The sequence below is a fragment of the Nicotiana attenuata genome, unplaced genomic scaffold, assembly GCF_001879085.1.
Source record: "Nicotiana attenuata strain UT unplaced genomic scaffold, NIATTr2, whole genome shotgun sequence".
In the NCBI taxonomy this organism is placed as follows: domain Eukaryota; kingdom Viridiplantae; phylum Streptophyta; class Magnoliopsida; order Solanales; family Solanaceae; genus Nicotiana; species Nicotiana attenuata.
In genome coordinates this window covers 175,361-186,473 of record NW_017671236.1, presented here as the reverse complement: position 1 = coordinate 186,473, position 11,113 = coordinate 175,361, and the positions used below count along the sequence as shown (strand labels likewise).

The following is an 11,113-nucleotide window of genomic DNA, read 5'->3' as shown; positions in this document are numbered from 1 at the left end:
GTCGACCCTATGTCAAAAATAAAAAGAACAAAAAAGCCATGTTGTATAAAAGAAAAGAGTGTTGGATAGTTGAATCTCTTTATTCCTAACAAAGATTTAAGTTCGAGGTCTAAAAATAGAAATCGTACAATAGAGAGTATTATCCCTCCTTAATGGATTTATCCGTCGCTAATCCAAATTATTGCCAGAAACAATTACTTTATTGGGTTTCAGATATCGAGTGCTTAAAGAAAAACAATTGCCTTGTGAATTTCAAAAATGGAGCTTTGCCTTGTGAATTTAAAAAATTGGAGCTTAAAGAAAAACAATTCTATCAGTTAGATAAGATTAGGAAAGTAATCAATTATCAGCAAAATCCCCAAAACTGTTAAACCTTAAACCTAATTTTACCTCCTCTTCCTCCTTTAAACCCCCCCCCCCCCCCCTCCTTCCCTCAACTGTCAAACAACTTTACTTCAAAATTAAATGCAAATGAAAAGAGAAACAATTCTACATATCTTTTAAAGAAACTGGTCTTCCTGTTGCAAACCTGAAGAATTTCCTGGGAGTTCAGGGTCATAATAGTTTGATTGGTAGCCCAAAGCTGATGGAGCTGCGACAAGTGTACTTATTTAAGACCACTTACATAAGTTTTAAGCTTATCAATATGTACTCCTATGCTGCAAAAGAAACGGCAGATGAAGAATTGGATCAGATATGTCCTGTTAGTAAAACAGAGGAACTGCTATTGATTGAAGTATGAAGTAAATACTCTCTTGAGGACCTTACTAGGCTGAAAATAGAGCAAACCAAACATAACATGCCCAAAATAAAAGGACCTTACTAGGCTGAAAAAAGAGCAAACCAAACATAACAATCTAAAAGTACACCAACTCATTGGCATGCTACCAATTACCAAAAACACCATCAGATTTGTGTTTTCCCAGTTTATATCATCCTCGTTCATCAATTTGTGTCAGAAAAGCTAATAGAAAAATGCAAGAACAGATAACAAAATAATTATATATCATATTTCTCAACTCTTAAACACTTCAATAGAATGATGTAGCTAAACAAAAAAAAGCGCACAGTGTTTCCCAGGGACTATCTTAATTTAGAGAAGACAGATTGTGAGAAAATCACAGAGAACATTTATAATATTGCTTACTTGATAATTTGATAAATACAAGACGCACCTGTGCGTAGATATTTACTAATGTACATATGGTAGTTGTCCAATGTGAACAAATATCATACTTAACTATTTAAGAACCTAACAGTTCTAATATTCTATTCTAACATCCTCAAACAAGTAATCCTCCATCAAGTACCCTAGAGAGTTCCTACAACAGTGGTCATCCAGTCTCCTCAAGTTCTTCTGTTACATCAAGTTCTTCGGAACCACAATTTCCATTTCTAATGCAGTTCTCAGACTTTTCATACTCTGCTGAGAAGAGGCCTCGCTCCTCCAGCAATTTTTTAATCTCATCTGCTCTTTCAGTATCTCCATTCGATTGCAAGTAATCAACACACGGAGCCCAACTGTGAATATTTGGCTTCCACAGTGGCTCACTAGCCAAGATTGCTTTCTTCAAAGTTTCAACTGCCTTCTCCATCTGATAGTGTGAACAATATCCGAGTGCTAAATGATCCCATGTTCTATAGTTTGGCCTCTTCCCACTCTCCAAGAGTCCTTCTATAATGGATTCAGCCTTCTCCAAATGACCCTTTCTGCCGTAAATGGCTATGAGCAGATTTGGAATTCTAATGTCAAAATATACCTCTTTTGCTTCGCACTCGGCAAATATCTTCTCTGCACCATCAATATCATTTAACTTTTCCAGTCCACTTATCATGGAAAGATAACTTGAACTGCAGACATTACATCTATTCTTTAATTTGTTCCATATACGATAGACATCATTTTTCTTTCCCATACTAGCATAGAGGGAAAGAATGACTTCATTAGCAAGCCTTGCATTTTTCCCCTTACTTAGGTGCTCGCATTTATTCAATACCTCTGAAGCCTTTTCTACATCACCAGCTTTCATGTAGCCTTTGGCAGCGACTGCATAACCATTCCATTCAATCAGCAGCAGTTCTTTTTCCATCTTCATCAAAAGCTTCTCCATCTCCTTAATATCGGGAACAGATGCATATGCATTTAAGTGGATAGTGTAGGAGAATGCATTACCAGCAATTCCCTTATCTTCCATCTCTTGCACTAACAAGTGTAGTTTCTCAAGATCTCCCATTTTAACATACAGTTTCATCATAATAGTGTAAGTCAGTACATCAGCAATTCCCAGATCCCTCATCTTTTGCATTGTACCTTCCGCTTTTATCAATGATTTTGCATCAGCATAGTAGTTCAAAAGAGCGACATATACACAAGGAGCTCTCAGATTATCTGGAATGCTAACGAAATACTCCTCTGCTGCTTCCAGACCGTGAGCTTTTGATATCAAATCCAGTCGGACTGCAACATCTCTAGACGATAAATGAGGACGCTCTGAGTTGTTAATCCATTCATAAATCTGAGACAAAAATTAAGAAGCAGAAAATTGAATCTGGACACAGCGCATAAACAAGGGGGAAAGGAATCAAAAAAAATAAAAGAAATTGAGTGCACCCAAGGCTGAATCAACTCTAGTTTTTATTGTTTTTTTGGATAAGTAGAGTTGAATGAATTCTAGTTTTTCAATCCTGAGTTGCATACTAGAATATAGTTTTCCTTCTTAAAGTATTATTTTAGGTTACATAGTTTGCTTCAGATTATTAATGACGTCTTTCAATGAACAAAAATCAAATCTAAACCTAACCTTTCATTGGCAAAGCATTATTGACTCAACGATCATGAACTACACACACTATGATATAGTGAAAGGAAAGCACTCAGTAGAAACAGCACCGAATAAAAACATAACCAGTTTTTAAAAGCTATTGAAAGTTTAGCAAGCTTCGGCAAACTTTCTTCAGACACTCCGGTCTAAAATTTTGAATGCCAGAGTCTAACTTCAGACTCGAAGGTATGAAATTTGAACTACCATAATCAAACTTTAGACCATTTTGAATTGCCAGATCCTAACTTGTGCCAGAAGGTGTCTGAACTTGGAGCTTGACTAAACTTTATCCAATTTGTAAATTCGGCTATGTAGCGGCTATTTGTGCACTTGACCCCCTTCTTAAAATTAGATGTGTAGGTTCCGGAAATGGCAGAATAGGACACCTGGTCTTTAATTATTGGCCTTTGGGCAGGTCACCTGATCAATGGCTCCAATGTCAAAAGTCAAAAGTTCTGCCAATTGGTCACATAACCTACCCAAAGTTCAAAAGTTCAAGACTAGCTCCTTTGACCGGGTTACCACGTTGCTGTCAACCCATTTCAAAAATTAAACAAAATAAACAAAGCAATTTAGAGAGTGAGAGAGAGAGAGGTACCTGAAGAGCATGGTTGAAGCGCCTGACTGCCCTGAGATACTTGATAGATTTCTTGAGGTCATCATACTCCGCGGTCTTCCCTTCATTAACCCATTGGTTAATTATTGGTATAACGGGCACAGTAGAGGGTGCATAACGTATCAGCTTTTTGAGATTGTCTTCCTCTGACGAAGATGCTAGGGTTTGAGAATTGGTAGAAAATCTGATAAGAGAAGTAGGATTACATTTAGACCATGATTTCAGACCAGCAACACCACTCTGCTGGAGAAGCTTCACCATATTTAGAGAGTGTAAATTTCTCAAAACTTTCCCGAGCGAGCAAAAGAAAGAAAATGGAATTTTGCAGATTGTACACAGTGTTATAAAAGGCCCAAAGCGTAAACGAAGGTTTTATAGTCAAAATAGCACGGTATAGCCAGTTTTCGGACCGGTCATTCAAAAATAGCCAGCGTTTACTATTTCAATGAAAAATAGCCACTATTTTGCTGTAACAAAGACCGGTCCAGCATAATATACTGGAGTTCGGTGCACCTGTGTATGAACTCCAACATATTATGCTGGACCGGTATACTTAGCTGGTATAATATATTGGAGACTGGAACACCGGTGCTCTAAAATCCAGTATATTATGCTGGACCGGTATACTTGCTGGAACTCCAGTATATTATGCTGGAGTTCTAGTGTACTTATGCTAGAACTCCATCATATTATACTGGAGTTCCAGCATACTTATCCTAGAACTCCAGTATAATATGATGGAGTTCAAGTATACTTATGCTGGAACTCCAGCATAATATACTGGCGTGTTTTTCGGGTTTTGAACAGTGTTTTCGCTCAGATTTATCTTTACATGAAAAGTAGCTAAATTTCGATTACTTTTGAAACTGGGCTATTTTTGAATGACCAGTTGTAAATCTGGCTATTTTTAAATTTCTCCCGGTTTTATATGCATCGCACGAGGCGCGGGCGTAAGCCCCATGATATTCAAATTTTAATATTATATAAATTAATAGTAGTACTTATATGGAGTAACTAACAGGAATATATTAAAACTTATTAAAAAAATTAAGAAAACTATAAAATTAACAGGAAAATGTATATATTTATATAAACATGCTAAAATGTGCGTGAACACCAATAACATGATAATGACGGTACATACTAAAGCTGGAAAAAATGATACTCTAATTCCTAATAATTTAAAAAATAAAACTGAAAATAATAAAAAGTTATTGTTTGAAAATCTAAAACTATAAAACAAATCACAGATACTCATGATAGCAATACAAGTAGAATATATTTTGGAATAAAGACTCCATAAAATATCTGAATTGGAATAACATAAGAAAATTTGCATAATAAAAAACTAAAATGAAAAGAATAAACAAAAAAGAGCAACAACAAAAAAATTAAAGAAACTAAAACGTAAAGAAGGAAGCTACAAGCGTGAAAGCATAGCAAGCATTGGAGGATAAAGATTATGTGTAGTTTGCACTTTGCAGAAAGGGATAAAAAGTACTCTTTTACAAAGAAAAAGAACTATAAAATGGGTAAACAATTAGAAAAGGCCTTTTGACTTCTGAGTTTTTTTTTTTTTTTTGAGTTTGAGAGTATCATTGAGTAAATTTGAGTATTTAAGTATTAAAAAAATTATTAAGCAATTTTGTGTGACGACCCAAAGGGTCATCACCTGTTTTCTCATTTATTCCGTGCTTCCGAGGCCTTGAAAACCTCATTTTTAGTCGCCTCGATTTGCGTGCGCAGTCCGGGCGCGTAGCGGGAAAGCTTAAATATGAATTCTGTGTGAAAAAAATGATGAATTTTGATATTAATATGATTAAAGTTGACTTTGGTCAACATTTTGGGTAAACGGACCCGGACCCGTGATTGGACGGTCTCGGAGGGTCCGCAGAGAAATATGGGACTCGGGCGTATGCCCGGAATCGAAATCCGAGGTTCCGAGCCCAAAAAATGAATTTTTAAAAGAAATTGTTTTTCTGAAATTTATCAAGGGAACTGGAAATGAAATTTGATTAAAAGACTGTGGTATCGGGCCCGTATTTTTGGTTCCGGCGCCCGATACAAGTCTTATATATGGTTTAAACGCTTTCTGTAAAGTTTGGTTGAAATCAGACGTCGTTTGACGTGTTTCGGACTTAAAATGGAAGAAAAATTGATGTTTTATGAAAATTGGGAAGAATTCATGAGTTTTGAGGCTTGATCCGTTGTTTTTGATGTATTTTGGCGATTTTATCGCACAGGTAAGTCCGTAGGGTGTTTTTGGAGTTATGTGTATGTTCGGTTTGGAGCCCTGAGGGCTCGGGTGAGTTTTGAGTAGGCCCCGGGAGGTCTTAGACTTAGAAATAGCAGATGTTGCAGGTTCAGGGAGTTGCAGGCTCCAGCGCGCCCGCGGTCGCCTTAGCGCGGTCCGCGGTGCGTGCTGCGCGGACGCGGTCGCCTTAGTGCGGTCCGCGGTGGAAGCTGCGCGGCCGCGGTCGTCCATGCGCGGTCCGCGTAGCTAACTTCAGAGAGCCAACATTTCCCAGGTCTACCAGCGCGGCCGCGTTCCCCTTTGTGCGGTCCGCGCTGGAGAGTTCAGAGAGTGGTGTGTGTACAGTTCTTCAGCGCAGCCGCGGTCCATTTTTGTGCGGTCCGCGCTGGGTCTTCAGAGGTTATATAAGGTCGGGAATTTCAGTCATTTTTCACTTTTTTCAAAACCCAAAACATAAGAGGCGATTTTCCAAACGATTCTTCTTCTCCAAAACGATTCGTAAGTGATTTCTAACTCATTTTCTTTACTCCTTAGCATCTTTAAACATAACTTCAACTTAAAAACAAAGATTTTAATGGGGAAATTTTGGTAGAACCTAGGTTTTCTAAAATTGGGGGTTTTGGACCTCAATTCGAGGTCCGATTCCAAAATAAATTATATATCTGAGTTCATGGGGGAATGGGTAATCGGGTTTCGGTTCGAACCTCGGGTTTTGACCATATGGGCCCGGGGGCATTTTTGACCTTTGGGGTAAATGGATGCAAAAGCTATAATTAGACATTGGGTTCGATTTGTTTAGCACATATTGATAATGTGAAGTCATTATTGCGTAGATTTGGTTGAGTTGGAGCCGAATTCGAGAGGCAAAGCGGTTGTTGAGGATTGAATTAGCCGTGAAGTTGAGGTAAGTGTTTGGTTTAACCCTAGATTGAGGGAATAGGAGTTGAGTCTTGTTTGCTATTTGCTAATTGATCGAGTACGATGTATAGGCATGGTGACGAGTATCTATACATTGGTGTCTAGCATGACCGTGAGTCCTTATAGGGTGATTATCATGATTTTGTTGTGGATTTCATGTTAATTGATGACTTCTATATATTGTAAAGAACATGTGAAAAACATTATGATCATTTGATTTTAGTGGTGTAGTGGCTTGGTTGTAATACGAATTAAAAAGGTATCTGAGATTATAAGATTCTTGGGAGCATTGGCCCAAGTGATATAGTGAGATGTGAAGTAAGAAATGAAAGAAAGCTAATGAGTTATTGGTTATTCCCTTGCCGGGATGTTTTGATGTTTGGTAGACTTTTTCTCCCTTGCCGGGATATTGAAATTGTTGTTATTGTTCCCTTGCCGGGATACCTATTTTGTTTGTTTATTCCCTCGCCCCATTGTTGGTGATTGTTGTTTGGGTGAGGACGAGTGATAAAGCACGAAGGGTGATGTCGTGCACGATTGTGATATGAATACTAATGCATGAAGGAACATTCCGTGCCATGATATGATTACTAATGCACGAAGGAACATTCCGTGCCATGATATGATTACTATTGCACGAAGGAACATTCCGTGCCATGATATGAGTGTTTATGCACGAAGGATCATTCCATGCCATCATTGTGAGGTAAAGCACGAAGGGTGATGTCGTGCACTTTATACGATTGTTTGGGTGAGAATGAGAGTAAAAGCACGAAGGATGGTGTCGTGCAACTGTTGATTTCCTACTTTCGTTGATATTGTAGTTGTACTGTTTCCTTCCTTAATTATTGATTTTTATACCTGAACAGTTACAGCCCCTACAACATGCTCCCCCTCCCCCTTGATTGGTTAATTTCTGTATACCTTTATATTGCATACATGTATATATATTGAACTGCACAGGTTTGTTTGGTAGTCTGGTCTAGCCTCGTCACTACTTCGCCGGGGTTAGGCCAGGCACTTACCAGCACATGGGGTCGGTTGTGTTGATGCTACACTCTGTGCATCTTTTTGCACAGATCACGGTGCCAGAGCAGCTTTTGGACAGCAATAGTAGATTTGGGAGCTGACTTCAGTCCAGAGACACCGAGGTAGCCTTGCTGACGTCCGCAGGCGCGGAGTTTCTTCTATCTTTACTTTAGTTGGTTATCCTTTGTACCGGAACAAACAAAACTATGTTTTTATTCAGACATTGTATTTAGCATTCTCTAGACGTTCGTGAGTTTGTGACTCCAGTCCTTGGGTAAAGTTGTATTGAACTTCCGCATTGCTTTCAGTTTATTTATATTTAAGACTTTCGCTTTTCTATTAAATGTTACGTTGTTTTTATTAATGTCGAGGTTTGCTAAAAGAGATAATAACTAATTGGCTTGCCTAGCTCCTAACAGTAGGCGCCATCACGACTCTCGAGGGTGGGAAATCCGGGTCGTGACAAGTTGGTATCAGAGCACTAGGTTACATAGGTCTCACAACTCACGGACAAACTCGGTAGAGTCTGAGGGATCGGTACGGAGACGTCTGTATTTATCCCCCAGAGGCTACAGAGTTAGGAAAATCTCACTTTGTTCTTTCTTGTCGTGCGATTCTGNCAGCCACACAGATTGAGACTCGATTCATTGATCTAGCTCGCCATCGCTATGTTATACTCCCCACCGAGAGAGAGGGTGCGGAGGTTTATTGAGGGATTAATTCAGCCGATCCGTCTCCATTATGGCTATGGGAGCCGGGTGAGATTTCTTTTCAGGAGGCGGCCAATGCGGCCCGTAGAGTTGAGATGGCTCATGCACGGGGAGGTGGTCATGGGTCAGATAAGAGGCCCCTTCATGCAGGTAGATTCAGTGGTACCTCGTCTGTAGGTAGAGATTCTTATGGTAGAGGTCATCCTCCGAGGCCCTTTCAGTCAGCTCTCCAGGTCTCTCATGGTACTTCAGGAGGTAGTGGTTCTCAGCCGCATTATTTTGATCGGCAGTCTTTCAGTGCACCACCAGCTCCTATCAGTGCACCGCCACTTCAGAGCTTCCGGGGAGGACATTCAGGTCGACAAGGTCAGCAGTCGAGGGCTTGTTACGGTTGTGGTGACCCGAGTCACATTGTCAGATTTTGCCCTCGAGCTTCAGGTAGTTCCCAGCAGCAGGGTCCTCGCCCCATGATTCAGGCATCAGGTGATCCACAGGCCGCCCAGCCAGCTAGAGGCGGGGGTAGAGGTCATAGAGGTGGAGGTAAGGATCAGTAGAGGTGGAGCTCGGACCACCAGAGTAGAGGCCAGCCAGCAGCCGACCGTTCCAGAGATGTGGGTTCAGGGAGGTGGGCCCCAGCCCCTAGTGTTATGCTCTTCCAGCTAGGCCAGAGGCTGAGTCTTCAGATGCAGTTATTACAGGTACTATTTTGGTCTGTGATAGGGATGTTTCAGTGCTATTTGACCCTGGGTCTACGTATTCGTATGTGTCATCCTATTTTGCACCGTACTTGGTTATGCCTAGTGATGCTTTGGGTGTTCCTGTATATGTATCTACACTTGTGGGTGATTCTATAGTGGTCGACCGAGTTCATCATTCCTGTGTGGTAGTGTTTGAGGGTCTTGAGACCCGTGTTGATTTATTGCTCTTAGACATGGTGGATTTCGACGTCATATTAGGGATGGATTGGTTGTCCCCGTATCATGCAATCTGGGATTGTCACGCCAAGACCGTGACCTTGGCTTTACCAGATTTGCCCTGTTTGGTGTGGAGAGGGACCCCAGGTCATGCCACTCGCAGTGTTATCTTATATGTGAAGGCTCGACGCATGGTCGAGAAGGGGTGTTTAGCTTATCTGGCGTATGTTAGCGATTCCAGTGCAGAGGTCCCTTCTATTGATTCTGTTCCTATTATTCGGGAGTTCCCCGAGGTTTTCCCTTCAGACCTACCGGGTATGCCGCCCGATAGGGATATCGATTTTTGTATTGATTTGGCTCCGGGCACCCAGCCCATTTCTATCCCGTCGTATCGCATGGCCCCGCCGGAGTTGAAAGAGTTAAAGGGTCAGTTGCAGGATTTGCTTGAGAAGGGTTTCATTAAACCCAGCATCTCGCCTTGGGGTGCGCCGGTGTTATTTGGGAAGAAAAAGGACGGTTCGATGAGGATGTACATTGATTACCGGCAGTTGAACAAAGTGACGATAAAGAACAAGTATCCACTACCGAGGATTGATGATTTGTTCGACCAGCTTCAGGGTGCAAAGGTGTTTTCAAAGATAGACTTGAGATCTGGCTACCATCAGTTGAGGATTAGGGCATCCGATGTCCCTAAGACAGCATTCCGCACTCGGTACTGGCACACGAGTTCCTGGTCATGTCATTTGGGTTGACCAATGCCCCAACAGCATTTATGGAGTTGATGAATCGAGTGTCCAGGCCTTATTTGGACTTGTTCGTGATAGTCTTTATTGATGATATTCTGGTGTACTCCCGCAGTCAGGGGGAGCACGAGCAGCACCTCAGAGTGGTTCTTCAGACTCTGAAGGATAGTCAGTTATATGCTAAGTTCTCGAAGTGTGAGTTCTGGTTCAGTTCGATTGTATTTCTGGGCATGTCGTATCAGTAGAGGGTATTCAGGTGGACCCGAAGAAGATTGAGGCAGTTAAGAACTGGCCTCGACCAACATCAGCTACGGAGATTCGGAGTTTCTTGGGGTTAGCAGGCTATTATCGTCAATTCGTGGAGGGGTTTTCATCTATCGCAGCCCCGATGACCAGGTTGAGCCAGAAGGGTGCCCAGTTCAGATGGTCGGATGAGTGTGAGGCGAGCTTTCAGAAGCTCAAGACAGCTCTGACTACGGCACTAGTATTGGTGTTGCCCACAGGTTCAGGGCCTTATACAGACTATTGTGATGCTTCCTGTATGGGGCTTGGTGCAGTATTGATGCAAGATGGCAGAGTCATAGCCTATGCTTCGAGGCAGTTGAAGATCCACGAGAAGAATTATCTGATTCATGATCTAGAGTTGGCAGCCATTGTATATGCTTTGAAGATTTGGAGGCATTATCTATATGGTGTGACGTGTGAGGTGTACACTGATCACAAGAGTCTTCAGTACTTGTTCAAGCAAAAGGAGTTGAATTTGAGGCAGAGGAGGTGGTTGGAGTTGCTGAAAGATTATGATGTTACTATCTTGTACCACCCGGGGAAGGCCAATGTGGTGGCCGATGCATTGAGTAGGAAGTCCGCTAGCATGGGTAGTCTTGCTTATATCCCGACCAGCCAGAGGCCGCTTGCTTTGGATGTTCAGGCTTTGGCCAATCGATTTGTGAGGTTGGATATCTCTGAGCCTAGCCGAGTGTTAGCTTGCACGGTTGCTCGTTCTTCATTATTGGAGCGTATCCGTGATCGGCAGTTTGATGATCCCCATTTGTGTGTCCTGAGAGACACGGTGCAGCATGGAGGTGACAAGAAGGTGACCTTAGATGA

At 41.5% G+C, this 11,113-nt stretch overlaps 1 protein-coding gene across 2 annotated transcripts; it reads right to left on the bottom strand.

The window, feature by feature from the left end:
* Positions 1 to 515: 515 nt before the first annotated feature.
* LOC109206920 (pentatricopeptide repeat-containing protein At2g20710, mitochondrial-like) lies at positions 516 to 3,777 on the bottom strand. Of its 2 annotated transcripts, XR_002064927.1 has the most exons (3): positions 3,421 to 3,777; positions 1,176 to 2,516; positions 516 to 659 (listed from the first exon to the last, which is right to left on the bottom strand). XR_002064927.1 is itself a non-coding variant. In XM_019369792.1 (2 exons), exons 1-2 carry the CDS (start codon positions 3,697 to 3,699, stop codon positions 1,335 to 1,337), a joined length of 1,461 nt encoding a protein of 486 aa, XP_019225337.1. In that variant the 5' UTR covers positions 3,700 to 3,777; the 3' UTR covers positions 1,111 to 1,334. The 2 variants fall into 2 exon arrangements, 1 of the variants encoding a protein (XP_019225337.1); XM_019369792.1 differs by lacking the exon at positions 516 to 659 and having other exon boundaries at positions 1,111 to 2,516.
* Between the last annotated feature and the right edge of the window lie 7,336 nt (positions 3,778 to 11,113).

Coding starts and splice junctions, on each gene's coding strand:
- LOC109206920 (XM_019369792.1), bottom strand. CDS start 3,699: ATGGTGAAGCTTCTCCAGCAGAGTGGTGTTGCTGGTCTGAAATCATGG. Junction 2,517..3,420: donor GCTTCAACCATGCTCTTCAG/GTACCTCTCTCT, acceptor TTTTTGTCTCAG/ATTTATGAATGGATTAACAA.